We start from the raw sequence: 23882 nt of genomic DNA, 5'->3' as shown, positions 1-23882 counted from the left end.
TCTTGAAAGGACTCTAACTTTTACTCCAAGTGAGATGGGAAACCACTGATAGGAAATGGGTAACAGAACCACAGGATGTGACTGAGCATTTTTAGAGGATCACACTCACTTTCCTGTAAAGAATAGGTTGTACAAAGGTAAGAGTAGAATCAGGAGACTGGTAGGAAGGTGGATGTAATCAATAATCCAGGTTAAGAAATATTGGTGTCTTGGGTCAAGACGGTAACTGTAGATATGGTTAGATTATGGCTACATTTGAAATTAACTTCCCACCATCATTTCTGGTGCCTTAATCCATTTCTTTCGTGTAATTTCTAACTTAATACCTATCCCAGCATATAATAATTTATATATATATATATATATAACACATATAATATCAATCCCAGCATATAATTTATGTATAATTTATATAAATACCTATCCTAGCATATAATAATTTATGTATAATTTATATATAATATATATATATATATAATATACATGCCTATTATAATTCAGAATTATAATATATAATATATATATGTCTACTCCAGACAGAAATTAGTCAAAAAGCAGGACATCCTCTTATTATCCCCTTGTATTTGTAACTTTCTAGCATACTAAGGGTACCCAATGAATATTTGTGAAATGAGTGCATGAGTATGCATCCTTATAGATAAAAATTATCACTGCTTTTTAAAAAGCTTCAAAACCTAAGAGAACCATGTAAACCACAGCATTACTTGGAAAATATTTCTAAAGAAGTGGCCCAACAGTGTGGTGGGAGAAAATCAGAAGTAATGACAAATGTTAGAGTTTTTAATTATTTATAGCCAACTAAGAGTATTTCATGTATATATACACATTACTGATCTGCATGAAGTAAATGGATACTTCTAGTAGCATGTACTTCTACAGCTAGTAGTTTCTTGACCAACACATTTTAGTAAAATGACAGCTTTAGTGCTTGGTTTAATGTTGATATTACAAAATAATTGTAGTAACCATTATTTATGTGTTTATTAGTATGTGCATGTGTGCATCATAAATGAACCAGAGCAAAGAGGCCCATAATATTGTTCACTAAAGTGGTCCATAGACCAAACTAGCTGAAATAGAGTTGCAAATTCCATTTTAGTATTTGGTAAGCCAATACCCTGTATCTATATTATATACACAAATATTTATAAGTGTAAATCTGTAAGATTTCTCTAATAAATTAGAGTTGAGATCCTAATTTTTTCAGCTAAATGTAATTTTCCAAGCAATGGTTAAACCTAACTTATCAAAATATCTACACCAAAATATGACCCTTTTCTGGTGATAGTAGTCTTCATTATCATTCACTCTAGACCTTCAAGGAAGGTGTTGACCATTAAGTCCAAATATTTTTATATTCTACTGTGATCCTTTGAAAGTGGATCATTCTGAGTAAGCATACCAAATAAAGTTTTTAAAAGAGAAAGGGAGAAAGGGAGATAAATGTTCTAACTGGAGGCATTCAGTCATTTATTGTGTTTGAGAATACAGCCAATGTGGCTACAGGATGTGAATGTTACGCTATAGTGCTGTAGAAAATGGAGTTATTTTGGGAAAGACAACCTTTGGATGCAAATAAAGGAATATGGCTATTGTGCATGAATGTAAAAAGATAGAGGAATATTGATAGTCTATAAATGAAACCTGGGTTTAAATAGTAACTTTTGGAGATAACTCATGTAACCTATTCTTCTTTGAGCATCAAAGATCTCTCTTAATTAAAACAAACTTGCTCTATGTTATCCTTTGAACAATGATCCTGCTTAAAAGGCCAAGAGGGGCAAAAGCAAAAACATCATGACATTATCATACTAGGGCCTGAGAACTTTATGACTGACGTCATAAAATGTACATCAGCAATTCATATGAAAGGAGGACACAGAGTATATATTAATTAATTGGGTATGAAATAGATGTATTTTTTTCTATGTAACATGGTAACAGGATAATTGCTGACCTATTTTGGAGTCCATGCAAAACTTAGAAAATTTATGTCAGTAACAGATCCTAAACTCTATCATATACATTTTCTCTTTCTTTCTCTAATAAGGCAAGTAATTAATTAAAAATTTTAGAAGACTTTGTAGCTGTCATTGTTATTGTTCTAAGTTACATGTTGCCCCCAAAAGCTGTTTCTATCATAATCACAGCCAGAAAAACTAAATGTGGTGTGAAAGCCAGAGTATATTTTTCATAAAATATTACATTAAATGGTAATAACATAAAAATTAAAACACCATATTCCACCTGGGTGTTAAATTTCATTTGTATCTTTCTTCACAGGGAATTTCTTTTATAGTAGCAATTATTATGATTTACTAAATTTAGCCTTAGTGAATAAATAATACACATTAATTCTTACCTATCTTGATACTCCATAACTAGAATACCCTAAATATTGTACTTAAGCCCACAGCCAGGACTTTTTCCCTCTCATCACAAACACCTAAATTGGAAAGTTCATGTCTAAAGGAAACTATCCCCAGAGCTTTCAAAATTAATTCCTATTTACAACGTTGAGAGAATTATTTCCAATATGGAGGAGGAAAAGTTGATTTAAAGTAATTGATGTGACAAAACAGAAACATTGTTTCTAGAATGTTCTGCATGTTAATCCAGGTAATCAACCTGAACTAAGATGTTATTCACAGCTCCTATGAGCTGAGCGCTCATTCACTGCCTGTACACCAAGAACAGTCAAATTTTATTGCCAGCATCTTCTGCCCCAGATAGAGGCATTCATCTTTTTCTTTAAATATATATTTTTTTGTTATCTTGTCAAGGTGCCCGTGTACCTCTGAACTTAATGAATATATGAAGACTTCCCATGACCATAAAACTATTTTCTCTTTCATATGACTGCTCACATCATTAAGTTTACCTTGTATTTTTTAGCCAGTCCAGAGCTGAGGCACTCGCCTTAGGATGCTGAGTTTGTAGAATATCAGGTACCAGCCACAGTCATGTCTGTCCATATGCAGCCATCACGCATATGATGATTTGTTCCCACAGTGCTCCATGAACCATCTTTTCCACGCTGTTTCATTGTCTTTGGCAGAGAAGCTTGTAAAACATTAAGTGGGTGGACACCCATTTACATCAAAGACGATTCCATTTTGAGGATAAAATATCCCTAAACATCACGTTAGTGCTGAATATCAGCAAACCTTTTCGATGGCAGAAAACTAGCTTTTCCCTTTTTTTCTCATTTCCTCAGTTCTCAATTTACTCCTATCCATGAAGATTCCACATTTTAATTCTGCTGCATTCTGTCTCTTGGCATAATCCCATTTATTGCCATTTATATCATTCCTACTCTAGCAACTCTCCCCCATACACATTCCATACTTAGAATTTCCCCTACTGTTTCTTAGCAAAACTCCCTTGTCACAGGTTGCTTGTTCTCTGGGCCATATTCCATGCTACTCTAGAAGAATTATCACATGCTTATATGATAATATGCACAAATAATACAACTTATGACCTACCCCAGCTGCAAAGTGACAAATGTACCCTTAGCATTATAACTGCCCAAAGGATGAGAATCACCAATGCTGGGAACTTTTAGGTAAACTTCAGGAATATTAAGTTTACCTGAAAAAACAGTGACTGTGCCTTTCAGTGTTCTTCAGGTAGCTTGAGTGGTGGCTGATGCATTAGATGAAGTAACATATAACACTGCACCACGAGCTGATGGTCTGGTTGTCACATAAACAAGTAATCAACACAGTCAGTCAGTTTTCTGCATGGTATTTGAACAAGTTAGAGAGAATCTAGTAGTGGTAGCACCCTTCTTCAGCAAAGGTTTCTGCCTGGAAACAGAATTGAAAGAAGCAGGTGGAAAAAGGTCACATTGGATCAGCTATAATGATGGACAACATGGAAGAGTCCCAATGGGTACCATTGTGTCCACACTGGGCGTTACCTGTGTCGCAGCCACACAGACCTGACTTAGGCTGCCCTTGCAAGTACCAAGTACAGAACACCATTATTTTTTTTATGAAAGCCCTGTGGATTGTTTTTGGTGTGCATATTAACAAAGAAAAGAAAGACAGCCAAGTTATTTCTTCCAAACAGCAAGAAAGACATTTTTCCCTTGAAAATGTGCAAGATACATCTCTACTGGAAACACATACATGCACATGCACACACACACACACACACATACACACACACACACACACAAATAAACAAACAAAAAAATCCTTTCATCCAAAATCTGTGGTTTGCTTTCTTTTATTCCTTCATGTACATGAATATGTGAAAACACACAACACTCAGACACGCAGCCTGATCAAGTGATAATCTCTTATAATGTGCTTCTATTTAAAGCAACAAACAGATGGAGGTTTATGAGCAAGGCTGGTGAAAGTAAAAGCAAATGATTGCAATAGTTGTACTTTTAATAGGATTCCCCACAATCCAAGACATTATTCTCTAAGGAACAAATTGTTCTTTAAAATTATATTACTTAGGAAAAAGACAGTCGCCCTGACATTGCTGAGGCCACAGAGAGCTGCAGGACAGCCGTGAATTGCCGAGGTCTCTCCACTCAGGTCAGTGTCCTGGGAGGGGGAAGACAGGGATGTCAGGCACCACAATCCCCAAAGAACAAGCTCAGTGGAATGGGATAAAAGGAAGAAAGACCAAAGGGTAGAGAAAGTACAAAACATGTCTGGGCCCTGATTGAATTTATTACTTTCTTCTTCTCAACTTCGAAAAACAAGGTTTGGGAAATTCCTACAGATTTAAGATAAACATGCAACATGGCTTCTACCTCTGCCACTTCAGACCAAAATCTATCTCTAATCTAGCAAATTTTGGTTAACATGCCAGTGGAACTGTAAGCAACCCAGCACTAATTCATTATCATTATCCCTCCTTAAGAGAAACAAAATTCACTATAATTCCATCAGTAAGATGAATATACCTTCGTGATGGCCTTTAGGTAATTTATAATTGAAGCTAATCTTAATTAAAGTCATTGCACCATTTTGGAAGGAAATAAACAACCCAAAGAGAGGGAAACAGTGTGGTCAATAACTCACTCCAAAAATATGTGTTGCCTCCAAAGCTCACATTGAGGGAGACACTCCTGCGCATAATACAAATGGTTCTGACATTAAAAAAAGTAAACAAGTAAGAAAAATAAAGATGGAAAAATTCTGTGGTCAGTTCACAAGTGCTTTTTTATTGTTTGAGGCAGGGTTAAAGCATTTTATAAAGACAAGGATATATGTGCTGCTGGATTGGATATGACATCGGACTCGTCTAGCGGCTCTTGCACAGAACTCTGGCTGCCCACATTATGCCAAGAAGAAAACATTTGTTGATGCTTCTAAACAACAACCCGGGGAGGAACCGAATGCAGATCATTTAAAGCATTATTCCAGTGCCGTTTTATAGATCAAACGAGAAAAAGTACTCCAGTTATGAATGGATTTGAGAGATAGAGGCAGACATTCAGCTTTCTCCAATTATTCGTGGTTTTGAGGATTTTAATCTTAACTTGTCTCAAAAACTGATTAACAAAGGTTGCATAATCTGTAAGTGGGACTCCCGCCAGCCTCAATACATGTCATTCAAGGCTCGTGTTGACTCAGCAGGCCAGAAGCTATATAAATGGGCTACAGCTGAGAAAGTAGGTTCTTTTTGGGCAGCTTAGGGATTCCGAGTCCCCAGAGATTTACAATAGCAGTTCCCTAGTCCCTCAGTATCTATAACTTGGAGGGATTCTCTTTCAGGTTTTGTTGTCATCAAACTGACCTAATACTGCGAGGACAATGAGCACTGGGTCTAAAGAAAAGCAGAAAAATAAACACTATCATGTCAAGAACAATCAGCCTTTTGAATATCTTCTAGAGTGATTTGACTGGAGCACCAGTGAGTTAGGTAAGCTTATAGCCACCCAACTAGCAATGATCATACTTATGTTCCTTGTGACATTAGTGCACGGCCAAGGATATAGGAAGACATAGCACCGTCTCAGAACCTATGGATTTGATTTCCAAGAGGTCATGAGAAAGATACGAAATCCAAAAGGTTTGTGCCTTCTATAAAAACTCTGTGGTCTGGTGGGTGTTCTCTATAGTCTTAATTTTGTTTTTTAACCTCCTGACCCATCACTCTATCGTTAATCACCTCACTACCTTTAAATAGCACCCAAAGGAGCAAGCCAGCCCCATGCACAAGTATGGCCACAGGCATTGCTGGAAGTGTATACGGTTAAAAAAAAAAAAATAAGAGTCCCTGGTGCAACCAAACCCTCGTACTGAGAAAGATGCCTTACTGCCTCACACTGCATCATATTCAGGGCAAGAAGTGGATTTAGAGATGAATGAAACAAGATAAAAGTCCATGCTTTTGTAGTCAGGGATTTAGGGAAAGCTATTTACTCCAATAAGGGGATTGTAGCAACATGAAGCCAGCCATAAATGTATGACCCGGCTGGGAAGTTATACCTTGTTCTCTGAAAAGCTGCAAACCAAAATGCACCACCTGTCATAAAAATGATGCTAAAGGAAGGTGGAAGGGAAGAGACAGGAGCTATGTATATGCAGAATGCAGAGGTTAAGATTTAAAGGGAGTGAGGGAGAGTGGCTTTCCCCTAAACTGTGATTATTTCACTAAAAATAAGCCTGCAGCACGATGATATCAGAGAGATTTCAACTCAATAGGCGAGCTGAAGACAGTCTTTCTCACTTGAATGCAGCCACTGAACATGCCCAGGGAGGCCCCAGGTGTGACCTCTGCTCCCCTGTGAGCAGTGGCAGGACCAGGCAATCTATCATGGTGTTCATGCTGTCAGCCCCGTTGCTTCACAACCGCTGTCTGTCACCCTGGTGGATGAGACCTGCTTAAGGGCAATCATGTCAATCTCTATGTGACCACTCAGTCTAAGGCAGAAGGATGATCTTGACAGGCCTGGCAAAGTCAGCAGAAGGTACCAAAAGCTAAAGTCACAGCCTTTCTCAAAGAGAGGCAATGTGGGCTATTGTGTTTTCTTTAGCGTTTATTTTTGATTTCCCTTTTGATTTTATTTTCATGAAATGGGTGAAGCTATACAGAACTTGGCTTCAGAGCTGGTCATCTCGGATAAACCTGTTGCCTTCTGAGTTTTTCCCATAGTAAACGTAGCGACACTTCCCCAGGACACCTGCAAATAAAAAGACACACTTCATTACAGGTAGCACAATTAACATGGCAGGGAAACATAGGTGCTGAAAACCAGACATGCAACGCCCAGATCCAATGGGCAGCAGAAACCGGATCAAGCCCCAAGCGGATCAAACCAAGAACTCTACCTTCTTGTCCTCACAGAAAAGAAGGTTCTGTCAACCTCAGAGTTAACATGGAGATAAAATGTCGCTACAAGTTCCTAGGAATATTGTTTTCTGCACGACTTCTCCTCCACACGTTAGGTACTTTTCTAATTTGGCCAATTATTCCCCAAAATATAGCCTCTCCTCATCCCAGTTTCCCTTAGCAGAGTTTTGAAGAATGAAAAATGAAGAGTTTAAAGATGAACCCAGTCCAAGCAAAAGACTTAGAACAATCTTCCCAGAACGTGACTATTTTTGAAGTCCTTTATCATGAATCAACATTGTTAACTTCCAGAGATAATATTCCAAATCCTGGCAGGCATGAGGCATCAGGCATCGAGCACACATGGGATGATCAGGGAAGAGGTGGTATTGACAAAATACCACATGGACAGGAACAAGAACCTCCGACATTAAACAGCTTCTTACAGGCATCTTGAACTCTCTATTTCAGGTCAGAATGCATTTGATTTCCATTTTCAGCTTTACTTTAAGTAATTCTTTGACTCCATATAAGGCTCTTCTCTAATTCAAGGAGACTGTAGGAGACTTAACAATGAAAAATGCCCCTAGAATAGGGTCAAACTTTTTAATCAACTCATTATTTATTCAAAACACCCATAAGAAATCACCTGCCATAGTTATTGTGAAAGCTCTGCAGGATTATCAAGGCAAAATCTGTTTTGTTTTTGCCACCTGCATTATTTTTTTCCATTTTTAGAAAAACCTATTTTAAATTCAGTTGCACAGAGTTGTCTTAGCACTAATCAAACTTGAGTCTCTGAACTACACGCAACGAGAAAAAAGCAAAGAAAGGAAATATCCATAAAACATTCATTCAGGAGCCACAAATCTGCCTGTGAAAATAGCTACCTAGGGGCATGATGATTTTTTTTTTCCATCAGTGTGATAGTGTGAAACCAACAAGCCCATTTGTTTTGGTTAATTTGGGATAAATTAGCACTTGAAATAAACCAGGTTCTTCACATCAGAAGTTCTAAGTAATAAATATTTTTGCAACTGTAAAGGAGACGTTTCTACACCACAAAGCTTTAAACCTTGTTCTTATATAAGCATCAGAAGGACTTTTAGAAACTTTGAAGGACAGAGCAGATGCTCCTGGTGTAGATGGTTTGGATCAAAGCTAGAAATTGCTTGGGTCAAAGAGTCTCTCAGAGTTGGCAATGGAGAGAGCGTGACAATGTTCCATGGCCTCAAAGCTGGCCTTGGGCTCACTCTCATTAGTTTTATTTCCTGCCATGTTCTCATGAACAAGTTTACTGTGGATCATTCCTCCCTCTTGGTCACGCTTTCTCCTTGGCCCCCGATCCCCAGTTTCTGGTTTTCAGTATTTGTCTGGTGCCTGGAAACTTTGAGCTTGGATGGAACCTCACTGAGACCCTTCTCGGGACCTAAATTATTCTTTTAGTTGTTGGCACTGAGCTGTTTCCTTTATCGTTCTGAATTATGTAGCAACCAGCATTGTGCTAATGTTGTCACCCATGCCAGGATCCCACTGGTCTGTGGGCTTGGCTGGTCAGGCTGTGCTCCAGGAATAGCATCCACTACAGGCCTGGGTGGGAGTGCCTCAGTTCTCTGCCAGGCATCCAAAGAGGGCTTCCCTAAACATAACTGATTCAAATAAACCCTGAAGGATCTGGAAGGATGGGGCCGAAGGATGCTACTTTCTTTCTACAGCACTAGGACAACATGAATTTTAATAAAAAAGGAATGGATAGGGCTGTCAGATGTCATAAAGAATACAATCTTTCTCTTGAGCAAAAGGATGAAAGGCAGACACACACACACACACGCACACACACACAGACACACACACACACACCACTCACCATGAGTGCCCCTTCTCCAGTAAAATCTCCAGTAAACTTTTCAGTACATTCAGGGATTCAACTGCTTTTTTTCTGCCCTCTCTCCATGGTAAACTTCAACTCCAGATTTCACCTAGATGCAACTTGGGCAGCAGGTGCTGCCCTGGAAACAGGCTGGATGCTCCTGGAACGTGGGCTGTAACGTGTTCTGTGCCACATTCCCGGGCCTTCTTTCTGGCTGGCACTGATAAAAATCTTTTTTAAGGCCTACCCTGTTGCTTTGGGCCTGGAAGCAAGAATGTTTATAGACATCCTTGTGAGAGAAGGCTGTTTGATGAATGCAGGAGACTGTGGCTAGGTGTCAGCGCTTGGAAGATGAGGCGAGGACATGAGGTATTAATATTGTCAATGATCTCTTGACGGGAAAACAGATACCACATTCACTGTCAGATTTAAAGAGACATCAAGTGCACTAATGATAAAAGGGCAGACTTCAAACAAAGGGGCTGTGTGGTGAAGAGCGGAGCTAGTCTCTGTGCTGGCAACAGCCTGATCTGAAAAGACACCGTCAGGGCTGCAGACAGGCCCAGGGTTGTGTGTGGTGACAGAAAACAGAGTTGCTGACAAAGATACCAGCGCCATATTATGCCAAGGATATTCTAACGCTGTCTGCCCCTCTAACGAAAGCTGACATCACTCCCCATCACTTGGGGTCTTCTCTGCCTGCCCCTGCAGAACATCTCTCTCAAGACATCATTACAAAACTCGCTGCAGCTGTGAAGGTCCTGGCAGTCCTGTTCTGTCGGAGCAGTGGGGTCAAGGGGCCTAAGGATAACCTCAGTCAATCTAAATTTGGACTCTGTAGGAGGAGTTCGCCCATCCCCACCGATATCTCGGCTACTTGAGGTGATGAGAAGGCCAGTGTGTGAGGAGCTGTCACTTTGAATAAACTCCTGGAAAGGATGGCACTCAGTCTGTGGGCTGGCTGCTCCAGGAAGGCCTGGAGACGGCCTGGCAGTTGAAAATGAGATCCAGCTGCCGGTGCTTGCCCGGGGAGAAAGGTGCTCCGGTTAGCCATGGTAAGAACGGGCTGAAATCATCACACTCAAACCATCTCCAGCGGCTGAAATTCGGTGAGCATAGCCTCTGTGAGTCTCCTCCCAGAGCTCAGAGTCGGGATGTGATTACCCTCAATAAGTGACTTTTGTGTTCAAAAATAAATAAATAAAATTAACCAGGAAAAGCAAATACACACAAAAACAGCACAGTCCCATGTGTGGCCACAGGCCTTTATTTATCATGAAGGTTGTTTGTAAGATATGAGGCTCTGCTCATAAATTAAGTGAGGTGGCATTGTGTTTCTCCCTCGCCCTCCCCGTGGCCCTCCTTCTCCAGTCATGGCAACTGCCATAAACTGTGAAAATTACAGAGCCAACAGTTTGCTTGCAAAGAACATTTTGATGGGGAGGCATTCTGAGGCTGGAATTTGGGAACCCGCTGGTTTGTGACTCAGTAGGCAATGGTTTCCCTGCACATCTGCAATGGATTCATTTGCCTGTATCTCCTCAAACTGCAACGTCTTGGGACTGGAGGGAGAACAACACATTTAATGGCATATGCAGTGTTTTTAATTAAAAGGTCTGGCTTTGGCCATAGTAAGTGAAGGAGGCTTGCCCTGCGTCAGGCTGACATGCAACTGTCTGTGTGGGATTTCTTTTCGAAGGACCCTGAAAAATGACAGTGCATCATGCCCTGGGGAATTCTCTCCTGCCAAATGAGACTCCTAATTTTTCTTAAGTAGCCAGCTTTCCCATCACCATAAGCTGTTAAAGCTATAATTATGAAAAAAAAAAATGTATCAGGAAGAATCTGTTTTAAAGAGGTTCTTTATCTTTTCCATGTTTTCCCCCTCTGGAATGGATGTCCTAATTTTGCAGGTTAAATTATAACCTTAGGGCTGTCTAAGGGAGTGGGAATCAGCCTCTTGGATGTAAGCCTGGGATGGCAGGGTCAGTACCAGAGATTTCGCTGCGGGAGGCTTTGAGAGTCCAGTCCAGGGGAGAGAATTCTTATGCACCCATGCATCTAGCCTCCTGGACTCTCTGATTCCTGGACAGCCTCACACTTCCAGCTGCAGTTTGATATTCTATTTAGTAAGCGGAGGTGGAGGAAGACCTGCATTGAGATCCAGCTCTGCTCTAACAGTCATGTGACCAGGTACATGTCCCTTTCTCTCACTGGGCTGGTTTCCCTATTTGTAAAACAAGGGCAACAGGCCAGATAATCTCAGAGATTCATTTTTGTTCTGAAGTGATTTGGCATTTTCCAATGTTTTCCTTATAAAGATGAGAATATCAGGTCCAATACTGCCTTTAGGCAGGAGACAAATTCAACAGGTCAGTCAATAAAAAAATTGATTTAGATTAAGTCAGCCCTTGAAATCCATCCAGCCTGTATCTCCAGAGTATAACCTGGATAGAACGGAGCCTCTGGAAGACCAAAAATCCCCGAGGAAAGGGTTTTCATTAACCTTCCTGCAACCTGTATTTCATACTCACAGCTAGAAGTGCTGACCACTAACTAGGCTGTGTTCCACTGGCTTTGGTGTCAACTAGGCTTTGGCCTGAGTGTCATAACTGTATTCAACAGAACTAAAGCCTAGCCATCAAAGCAAGTGGTCTGTCATTAACATTTTTGTGGTTTAAAAAAAGAATCTGCATGTAAAAATACAAAAATCAATTTGGTATTGGAGCGCAGGTTAGATGGCCACATTTACATTGGTAAAATAGAATATTAATTATCACCATTGTTAGTTTTGGCAGTCATCACTTTAGGGATCATTATTTTAAATGCTATTTCACATGCGTTTATAAATGTAGCTATGGAATGGCAAACATATCTCAATCCCATTGTGATACTAGGAGTTTATAATCTGTACTAGGATGGAACTCCTGTTCTGTAATCTGTATGAGAAAGGAAGAAACTACAACCCATGGCCTCTCTGAAAAAAGTGATGACAGTGTTGTGAAGAGGTGGATGGGCCAAGTGACAGATAAAAAGGGGATCAAGAGGGCTGTGGTCCATTGCAGAAAGCTCTAGAACAATGTTTCTATGGGACTCTATATATGTCCACACACGTTTTCTCCCTCCTTCACAATTTCTAACAGTCAGTACCTAAAACCATACAGAAGCGGCTTGTTTACCATGGAGCTACGTCCCAATAAACCTATTGCAAATTGAAATTATTGTCAATCAAAAATGCATCATTAATTGAAACTATCTGAAGTTGTAAGCCCTTCAACTTACAATGGGGTTACAGCTTCTGTCAAAAACGTGGGGCTTTGTAAAGTTAAACAACTGTAGGTTAGACCCTTTTAAGTTGGAGAGCATCTGCACTTGGTACAGAGGAGATGTTCAATAAATATTTATTTAAATTGATCATGTATATAAATTTTACACAGAATCCACAAAGTAAGGAATGTCAATTGCCAGACACTCTCCCTTTAACCTCTGGTATGATTTCAGACATTTGAAATACTCTGAAAATATATGCAGATTAAATATTTGTCCCATCGAAGAAGAAAAAGTAATAGGAGGCAACAGCCTCAGCTCCTAAATTCTGCTGTTGTTTTTACCCAAACACTTTTCTCCCACGAAAACAAAGCAATCACAAGTCTAGTTGAAAAGAGAGAAGCAGAAGCGCAGTGAACATTATCATCCGGCCTAAAGCACTGTAAACATCATACACTGGAAAGGGACATTCCCCAGAAAGCACATTCCTTGGTCTTTGTTACATGCAGAGCCGTGAATACACAGGGAACTGGAAAGGAATAAACACCCATGTTTTATGATCTTGAGAAGTAGCTGGAGCAATACCCTGAGGTCAGCCCGTGTGATGCGCTATCAGCTCTGCTGTGGCTATCACACAGGATTTAGCGGAGCCTAGGAAATGACAGGCTCCTAGCGCAACATCCTACTTCAGTGTAAGCTACTTAAATACTAAGACAAAATAAAGAAGAGAGACTTTAAAAGGTCTTAAGGGAAGGGATTGTGTGGGAGCAGTTTTCGAGGAAGGAGTACAAAGACCTTCCTCTCCACCCAGTGTATTTTTCCTTCACCTGCGGCACATCTGAGATGCCTCAGGTTGAAGATCAAATTAAAAAAGGCTCTCCATCTTACCCAGGAAAGGGTGGAAAAGGCAAAAAAAAAAAGCAGTGTGAGACTTGCTTCCCAACTTAGCTGAGCGTGAATTCAGGCAAGTGTCTTAGTTTACCATCTGTATCTTGGGTTGGAATTGGGTACTGCAGTTGCAACAATGCATGCTAACCCCCAAAAACATCTGTTAGGGCTCCTGCACCATAGGTGGGGGCATATTGCACACCATCCTTGCTGAATACCACAGTGACCACCTCTGTTTCACTTTTATTGTATGAAAGTAACCCCACAAGGGGTATTCCTACCCTGATACACTGACGCTGATGTCTCGCACTGGTAGACATTTGAATTCTTCAACTCTGACTCCAGGGATGCTTTCACTTCACATTTATAAATACAAAACATGTAAATTTGTCTAGTAATTTTTCTTTGAGAAAGCATGAATTATTCACAGCAAAATCCATTTAGCCAATTTAATTCCTAATCAATTTTTAAATACATTGTATGGATGTATTTAAATGGTTAAATGTTAAACCATTTCTATTTTTGACATTTTCATTTCTAGTTTACTGAATTTATTTTCAATGGGATCGATACTCTATTATGTAATTTTTATATTAAGGTCAAATTCCTCAATCAGCACTGGCCAAATATTAAATTGTGCTGGTTACATCTTCTAAATCTCTTTTAGTCATTTATTTTTCCAAAGTCCCATTTCTTGAAGTAAAATAATACAGATCTAAATTGTGATGAGACTTGAGTCTGCTGTTAAAGTTTAGTCAACAAATTTTATTGTGTGTAGTTTTAGCTCATTTCAATTTTATTTTGTTTTCATTATTTCTACCAAGGCTCATTCCTCCCCATGCATTCGTGTGGTTTTCAATATATCAACAAGCTATAAATCTTGGTTCCATTTTTCATTCATCATAAATTATGTACAGGATTAGTTGCTGTCATTTTTTCCCCAGGTTGATTATTTCTACCAGCACTGTTTCCATAAAGTAGAATAAACATTCGTTTTTATTCATTTCTCAGCACAAAGAGTATGAAGGACAAAGGTGAATACCGAGTGCATGACAGGGTCCAAATTGTGGGGCTCTGATATGCTGTCTTCTACCAGATGCCAGGCAGAAAATGAGAGTGTGGAGCACCGATTCAAGGGTTAGGACGCATCTGTACCTGGACAGGAAACTGACAAAAATGCCAGGCAACCTATCCCTTTGAGAAGAGGGCATCTGACTCCAATGCTCAGACCCAACCATTGCGGCTTTCCACTGAGAGAGGACAGATTACACAGCCTGCTCAGACAAATGCTGGTCCTTGTCAAGTCTCACCCCCGTGTTTGTAGAGAAGGAAAGGGAGGGGAAGAAAGCCAGTCAGCAGGGAAGGATCTTGGCCAAATACGTTGTGAAAGTGACCAGCAGGCCAGGCTGAGGGGCTAGACAGGGAAGACAGGGAAGCTGCACAGACGGTCACAAAGTGGGCAGGCTTGTTGTCATGTAACAAACCAGAGGCTCTGGAAGACACACCCTGGGCTCCCAGGACAGCCGAAACGAGGCTTGTCATTTGAGAAGAAGAAGAGGAGGTGGGGAAAGAAAGAGAGGAGAAAAAAATGCAGGGCAAGTTCTTCCCTCATACAATCTGTCAGTGGAAGACGGAAAAGCCGGTCCAAGTCTGAGAAATAACTGCATCTTTAAGGGGATCCCCGGTGACAGTCTCCACTGTCCCACCTTGGGCCCGGGGCCCCACCCTTAGGTTACAGACACTGTGGCTCTTTCCAGACTAAGTGGGCCATTCGGTCCTCTCCACATGAAAGAAATATTAGGCTGACAGATTAAAAATTATCTGGCAGTGAATATTTCCATTATGTGAATCCTGGAAAGGAAACAGTCAACGTGCTTATGCTTAGATGTCAATGCCTTTTAATTTCCTAATTTTTGTATTGGGGGTAGTAATGGGTGAGGACAAACCGACGGGGGAGATTCTCAGGTCGGAGGGTGGGCTCACTGGCGCTCTGCATTTGGAGCTCCCTTTTTTGGCTTCTACCCTATGCATGTTGTATTTTAATCAAACAGAAACATATTATAAATACGAGAGGTCAAACTCCATGGTAACTATTTTCTTACTTAACCCCTCTCCTTCCCAACCCCCAACTAAACTGCTAAATCTTCTTAGCAGTCCCAATTTTGTTTTTTAGCCTCAGGTTACTTTTTTTTGTTTGTTTCTCCCACCCAAAGATGAAGCCTGAAACAATTTTTACTCTTGACTTCCTAAACAATGATTTATTTACACTCTCCTATAAAGATTCTGTATGATTTGCTGAACTGCTTAGTAAGCTTCAATACAGAACGCTAAACTTTTCTTTATAAGTGTTTCTTTAACTGTATTTGAGAATTCTTAAGCTGAGAAAGAATTTAAAGACATCATTTCAGGTAAATATTTTCATTCAACAGAGGAGAAAAATAGGGTTCCAACTGGCTTTTGGAAGTGACAGAACCACGCAAGGCACCCATATAACTCCATCTAGTCCAGAAATATCCCTGAATTATAAGACACTACCTTGGCGACAGGAATATAAATTTTGCTTTTCTGCTTATTTTTCAAATTTATTATTTATTTGTTCAGTCCTGCTCACAGGAACCAGGGGTCTCCCGAGAACATCAAAGATCAACCCACGTCTTGACTTAGTAGGCTCGTTGCTACTTGCTTTTTCTCAGAGAGAATCTTGAACCGCACGACCGGTTGGGTGTGAGTGTGTTTCCCCTCTCTCCTGTGTCTGTATTCTAAGTGGGGCTTAATGCATTCGCGATGGGCCGCCTTCCAAAGTGCACGCCGAGACGGGATGCGAGTCTGCCAAGATTTGGGAAGCGCCCTTCAGTCCGGCTCGCTGATGGATGTCCCATCAACCAGGCTGTCAGTCAAAGCGGGCAGCGGTCAAGTGCTCTGGCCTCACGTGTATGTCTCCATGTGTGAGTGAGGAAGTCAGACAGCTTTCGGACAGGAGATTAAAAAGAAAGAAAGGAAAAAGCCACCCCGTCCCCACCATTACCTCTACATTCATCCTTTCCACCTTCTAGCTGAAGTCGGGCGCATCACCACTAGAGGGCAGCATGCATTTAGGAAAGCAGCCGCTCGCTTTAAAAAAATAAATGAATGGCGGCAACGACTCCGGGAGAGCCATGAAAGCCACACTGTGCTTTTGGTCACCAATTATAGGTTCCTTAATGATCAGTATGTCATGTTTGCTCAATCTGTGCTGAGGGCTTTCAGGGATGGGACTATCAGACAGACACTCCTCGCCCCCCATTTTGGGGTGATTCTTGCCTCAATTTCAGGGACTGATTTTCTTTACCATCAATTGTTCTAATAAATCTTCCAGGCTCAGAGGTTGGGGATTTTTGCATATCACCTCCACAATGATAAAGAAGCATTTGAACTAATGAGCGAAGATTTCCTGCATTTCTTAAGGGGGAAAAAATCATTTTTACTATAGAAGTTCAAAAACATATACCAACCAATGCCATCCCAAAAAAGTAAAAAACATAAAAATAAATAAAAATGAAAAATGAATCAATACATGCAGAGCTAGCTTCTTTTAGTGCTCTCCTTCCCCCCAAGTCCACACAGCCATTGTCTTCCCTCTCAGGGTACCTGGTCCCAGTGTCACCAAAAAAGAGAGGCAGAAGCTACTCAAAAATATAACAGTAACTCCAGCTGCTGTCTGATCTTCATCTGAGCCCATCACTGATCTCTGATACATGGGCCAAGTAACTATTTTCACTCCTGGAACAACAGATGATCACCTCCCTTTAGGAGAAGGAGGTATTGGTGAGCTTCTAGAGATGTTAAACATATCGTTTTTTGGAAAGAGCAATAATGGTGTAACATTCTAGGGAATGGCATTAATTTTATAGGATAAAAATACATGAGTGGATTCAATCCGAGAAGGGTAAACACGAATTGGAGTTACTGGCCTCCTAGGCAGGAGAAACCAGAGCTGGGTCCAGGTGTCACTCTCCATTTCCGCCAAGAGGCCTCTCAAGTGGTCAGTGAGGCGAGTATAAAATGGCCCTCACACATCTTCTTAACTTTCCTAACATAACAGTCATGTGACTAACTAGCCACCAGGGGAATGCTGGGTCCTCATTAATTAAATTCGCTCATTAACTCACGGTTAGCTAGAAAACTTTTTGAATTTTTGTGCGTAAAATGCTAAAACCAAAGCCAGTTTCACTGTCTTAGTAGGTAATCATAGTGCCCACAACTGAGTATTTCTTTGAGTATGTTTAGTGAGGATAGTACAGGTAGGAGTTTAGCTGGGGTAGGAAGACTGCAGGCTAAAGATTCCTCAAGATCTTAGAATCTCCTGCTTAAATGAGTGCCAAAAAATTGAATATGACACCTTTGCACCCATGCATCATAAAGCCTAGGGCATAGTAGGTATGCAATACATATTTTTTTAACTGTGGAATAGATGAAAAGATCTCAGCATACTTATTCTGAACCCTAGCATTTATTATACATCCCTGGACATTTATAGGTAGAACTGTATAGTCTGGCCCCGGGACAGTGGTTCTCTGACTTGCCCATGCATCAGAATCACTGAGAAGGCATGTTAAAACACAGCTTGCCAAGCCCCATTCCCAAGAGTTTCTGATTCTGTGGATCTGAGTCGGGACCAAGAGTGTGTATTTTTGCAAGTTCCTAGGTGATGCTGATGCTGAGGACAACCTAAAAAGAGGCCCTTATTTCTTTCCAAAAACTAAAACTCATGACATTAGTTTGTAATTTTTATAAAATCAAGATTATTCAAAATCAGAGATTAAAAAATCTGGTTAATTGAGAATTCTAGTATCTTGAGTTTTGGTGAATGGAGATTTTATATTCTCCCCAATCGCAGTCTGAAAACTAATATTATCTAAATAATAATAATAATAAAAGGTTGTTCCAGCCGTTTATCTGAAATGAAAACCATAAACTTTCAAATTAAAGTGATGTGCAATTACATTAACAGGAAAAAAAAAAGAAGAAGAAAAATGTTTCTTTGAAGAAGAATAAATCTGAACAATAATTTATAAAGTATAACCAAAAAATATCTTGCAGGAAAAATTTCACTGAAAGTCTTTAGACTTCCCCTAAACTGACAGAATCTTGTATGAAGAAACCTGAGCAGTGGGGGTCCTTCTGCAGAGTCTGAATGGGAATTTTGGCTTTGCTCTCAAGCAGAAATTTGCTTTTGGGCTTCAGATCTGTTCCTATTAGAGAGCTTGCATCAAAAGCAGGGGAACATCCGCAGTTCTGTCTGGTTCTGTAGGCTGAAATTTCTCAAGAGACTCATTGAAAATAAAGACAAGTTGCTTTTTTGTTTTCCTAATTATTCAAGCTACGAAAGAAAAGAAAAGAAAAAAGAATCTTTCAAATAAAATTAAGCAGACCCTTTAACAACTAGGTTTGTCATAATTCAAACCCTGCAAGGATTGGGGAAAAGGCCTTCCTTACTTGGGCCCATTGGTCCAGCCTCCACCTGCCCTTCATTAGAATCCAAACAAACTTCTCCTGTACTGCTATCACCATAATCTTTCCTAATTCCAGCATGCCCTAAATTGCTTTCTCCCACAAGAAAACAAAGGGAAACTGATGGCATATAATCTAACCGAAAGAAGTCTGCTTTATAAAAAATGACCCAATGCCTGTTGTTGCAGAAAGCACAGCATAATTCTTGGACTCTAGCTCATTCCAGTGCCAAATGCTAAAATATGTTCATTATTTCTGATCTTCAACTCCTCATCCTCTAACCTGCTTTGGGAAAAAACTGTGTGTGTGTGTGTGTGTGTGTGTGTGTGTGTGTGTATGCAAATGTGTGTATCTATGTAAGTGTTAATGCAAGAAACTGCAGGTTAAGGAAGAATAATAGAAAGCAGGTTACAAGAGTTATGTGAACCTCTGTACATTTTTTTTCTGCCCAAGATAAAGACAAGGAAAATAGCAGAAGAGCACATTATAAGGGCTTTCATTAGGGTCAGGCTTATTAAAACTTAATGAAGGCACTAGAGTCTCTCCAGCAATATAAAGATGGGTGTGTTTTTTGCCTATCAATAGAATGCCCTAATCAGACAGACACTGCTGACAGTGGGTGGTACCAGGGGTTATCTGTCCCTAGAATATACTACTTTGATGGCTTGGGATATTACCTCTTTTATTTGGCTGGCTTGAATTTGTCAGGATTCACCCTGTGGTGAGTTAACATGCTTCCATATTGGGGGAAAAAATTACCCATGGGCCAATGTGAGCCTCACACCTAATAGAATACATCTGGCTCCGACAGTTTGATGCCCAGCTCTAAGCCACACTCGACAACACAAATTAACAGCGTAGACATTGCCCACGCTGAGCAGGAAGTAATAACCTGCTACCTGCTACTTGGCCAAAATCTCATTATAAGCCATTACGGTAATTGAGGGCCAAGACTCCATGAATATTAGACTCCCTGAGCGCCAGTGGTGAGTTCAGGAGAAGAAAGACTCATAATGCAGGGGGTGGGGCAGCCTGAGGAGAAACTGTGCTTTGCATCATACAGAGGATTCCATCTACAGGGTGAGCTGTGGTGCAGAGAGAAGTCCACACGACCTCTCCTGGGGTACTCAGGACTCCAGGAAGGTGATGTTACTATTGGTAGGCCTCCAGCAATGCTATACAATTGAAATTTCCTTTGAATGAATATTGGGCACAGCCACAAAGGGAAGAAGAGGAGAAAATAATCCAGAATGTTTCATGAGTAATAAGCATGGAGGCTGGCAAGGGGGTGGCAGGGGAAGCGATCTATTCTCCCTAGCAGATGAGGCACTCCAGGATTACTGCATGTATAAGAGCTAGGATTCTTCTAGAGGCGCAACTTCTTTGTCCATAAAGTCAGCTCACTAAGTCTCTGTGCAGGGTTGGGCAGTTGCAAATGAAGTGGTGTGAGTTGAGGGGAGGCAAACAGGACAGAAGAAGTCCTATGACTCAATCAGTAAACCAACTGATCAATCCACCTGTTTTTTGCTACCATAAATATGGCCCTGGACACAGGAAAAAAATGATGATGGCTTTCAAGAAACTTTTCTTAGAAAGCGTCACATAGGGCCAGGAGGAGGAGTAATTGAAAATATTGGAAACTGTCTACGGAAATCCCTTCTTATCGTCACCCTCTACACAGACACACATGCACACCCCAATAACAACTAAATTCTCCAATCACGGGGGCAAGCTCATGCAGGGTTTTACCAAATGCATGATAAGAGCTCCTGAGTGCCATGTCTCTTCCAACACCTCTGAGCCGGTGAACACCTTCCTGAGCATCCCCAAGTTATAGTTTCATTCTGCACTAGTCTCAGTGAAGGGTTCCTTGCTATTGGCATTTTAAAGAATCAGCAATTTCAAGAAAATAAGCACTATGATGAAGGAAGTAGAGTGTTCTGGAACATGCAGACACCTTGTCAGCCTCATGCAATCACCCTGCACATCTTAAGATAATCTTATGGTCTCAGGCAAGCCAGCTTCCATGCTTCTCTTCACCTAGAGGGTTAAGCACCGTCTGGAACCTGGAAAATGGCTGCGGTTGGTACAAGTGAGGCCTTCCCTATAACTAGATCCTTCAGGAAAAAACAAATTAATCAACAGCGAGCTGAAGTGGGTTTAATGATTGCATTCTGCATACAATCAGCTTTTCCCTTTTCAAGGGCCATCAATATGTCAAGGGAAGACATATCTGAAGGATATAGCTCTTAACATCAAGGTTATCTATTCTCCACAAGGCTCCCACTCCTTGCCTGGCTGATACTCCACACTGCCTGTGTCTAACATTTTCATCAACTCTGCAATCAATCAAGGTAATAATGTTGTGCAAAAAATCAATTAACAACGCAATTAAACTTTCCTTATTATCTCAAAGGGCTGAAATAATACCTAAAGGGAAGATAGACTCACTGAACGCAGACATCCATAATCCAATGTGAAAGTGAATTATGAGGTTAGACAGATGCAGGCATGTGCTGGTGCTGTTATTTTCCAGGGGTTATATCTCATCACGGCAGTGTATCAGTCAGCCCCAATCCCAGACCCTAAAATTCCAAATTACTTTTAAGAAATATATGATGTGCAATATCCATTTCATATTCTCTTTTAAAGATAACCCCCTCCCCTCCAAAAAAAATTGAACAGCCATATTATTCAAAGACAAAATGATCTTTCAACAAGAACATAAAATATAAAAGCTATAATAACATTTACATCTGTATAGCACACATCTCTGTAAATGCAGGTCATCTATTATATATAATCTGCAGCACCTAAAAGCCCAGGATACAGCACAACATTTAAAACCCAAATGTGTAAATGTGCAAACTCCTATGGGATGGCTATGACTTCCCCCAAGTGGAGGCCTACACACACACACACACACACACACACACGCGCACGCACACACACGTGCATGCACACAAAAGCATGCAGGAGCATCTGGAACAATGCAAGTATTACTCATTTAAAAAGAGAATGACTATATTATTTAGCAATGACACTCAACTTGCCCTGAAACACTATCCTTAGGAACTGAGCATTTACAGTACATTAAAAAAAAAAAAAAAAAAAAAAAGACGACTATTAACCTTTTGCAGCAGTAAGGACTGGGAAGTGCTTGAAGTTTCACACTGAAATGTGACACATAGGGGAGGCAGAGGCAGGGGTTCCATGACATGTACAGAGTTCGTTTTAAACTATTCTGGACTGGCATGCCGTGGTCTGACACCACTAAGAGGCCTAGTGGTAGAAGGTGACACAGTGAGCAGAAGGAGGAGGAAAAATAAATGCCAGAACAAAATCCTGCAAACAAAACGTGCTCATCTAACATTAGCATTATGTGAACATTTTCTGACCCCTAGAAACAAAAACCAATACTAACTTAAAGAATAAATATGAACAAATGTCAAATGTAAATGCTCACACAAAAATAATCGGTTCGATTCTCCTTGAACTTATCCTTCTCTTTCTTGAGATAGAGTCTCACTCTGTCACCCAAGCTGGAGCAGTGGCGTAATCTGGGCTCACTGCAGTCTCTGCCACTCGGGTTCAAGCGCTTCTCCTGCATCAGCCTCCTGAGTAGCTGGGATCACAGGCGTGTACCACAAGGCCTGGCTAATTTTTATATTTTTAGTAGAGATGAGGTTTCGTCACATTAGCTAGGCTGGACTTGAACTCCTGACCTCAAATAACCCGCCCAACTTGGTCTTCCTAAATGCTTGGATTACAGGTGTGAGCCCCCATTCCCAGCCTCATCCTTCTCTATTAGGGCACCAGCAGTTTCCTCCCAGCAGAGTTTGAGGATCTCTCACCAGAGTAGGAGATCCCCGGAAACACATAAGAGCCATGTGAATGGACCTAGGAGCATACGATTCCAAATTTGAGCCACAGAAATTTATCCACATCAGACTAAGAAGGGATTTCCTTCATTGTCAAACATGTCGCTCCATGGGCTCTAGGTCTGGGTACCACATCTCATAGCAGCGTGAATCATATACCACTGGGAATTGTGCAGGTATTGCGGAGCATTTAAAACAAGTAATTTTTTTTTGCAAGTTATTCACTCGTAACAAAGATCCATCTTCCCAAGCCAACTTTCTTCCATTTTCAGCACAACAATGAGGCAAGTCTGAGCCCAAAGCACACACTCGAATAAACAGTACAACAGAACAAATCCACATGCTCATTCTGCAGTGCCTTAAGAAAAATAAAGAGGCAACCCAGGATGTACTCTTCGATACAAATTTTCAACAGGCAAGTTGGAAAGGTTTAGTGAATCTTGCTATTTCTTTCCTAACCTTAAGGAACATAATTAATATGTTTTCATTTCCAATGACTCTATTGTGTGTGTAGCAACTGGAACTGCCCCTGCTGTGTATTTGATTCCTCCGACGACGGGGTGGGTTGGATTTTAAATGATGTGTGAGCACTTCTGTTCTTTCCGTGCTCTGGTTTATGTGTTATTCATGACTCGTATTACAGACATGGCTGATACACAGATGTAAATGTTATTAAATCTTTTGTATTTTAGAGGCTTTGTGAAAGGCTTCTTTGTTTTCAAATAATTCTCTTAACCACCAAAAATAACCAGTAATACATGACAATGTCTTGGGAATTTTTTTCAGTGTATTTTCTATGAAGAGATTTCCCCCTCTACTGCTATCTTTTCATCAAAATAAAACTGCAGAATGAATTGGGAGATGGAAAAGTTACATCTTTATTGTGTTGCTCAACTTCACGTGTGTACACATGTGCAGGCACTAATGTGTTGTGTTTTGTGCACATGTGTGTTGAATGTTGCCATGTGGGCATTTTTGTGTGTATTGTATCTGTCTTCTGTGTGTCTTTAGGTAAGCTGTGTTATATAATACACATAGTACATGGTGTGTATCTACCTTGTGTATCTTGTGTGTGTTATGTGGATACAAGGAATGTGTGTGTGTGTGTGTGTGTGTGTGAACACGCTGATATCATTATGCCAAATCAGAACTCAAAGTCA

General features: G+C 40.5%; 1 protein-coding gene across 4 annotated transcripts in view; it reads right to left on the bottom strand.

Moving 5' to 3' along the window:
- Window positions 1–5192: 5192 nt before the first annotated feature.
- LRMDA (leucine rich melanocyte differentiation associated) overlaps window positions 5193–23882 on the bottom strand; it is a 1103079-nt gene continuing 1084389 nt past the window's right edge. For all 4 annotated transcript variants that reach the window (XM_074382445.1, XM_074382447.1, XM_074382446.1 and 1 more), the window contains one exon: window positions 5193–7177. In XM_074382445.1, the coding sequence (XP_074238546.1) occupies window positions 7098–7177 (80 nt within the window). In that variant the 3' untranslated portion in view covers window positions 5193–7097. The remainder of the gene's footprint in view (window positions 7178–23882) is intronic.

This window comes from Saimiri boliviensis, chromosome 12, assembly GCF_048565385.1.
Source record: "Saimiri boliviensis isolate mSaiBol1 chromosome 12, mSaiBol1.pri, whole genome shotgun sequence".
In the NCBI taxonomy this organism is placed as follows: Eukaryota; Metazoa; Chordata; class Mammalia; order Primates; family Cebidae; genus Saimiri; species Saimiri boliviensis.
Note: the sequence above shows the minus strand (reverse complement) of the source record. Positions and strands in the feature narration are given on the sequence as shown.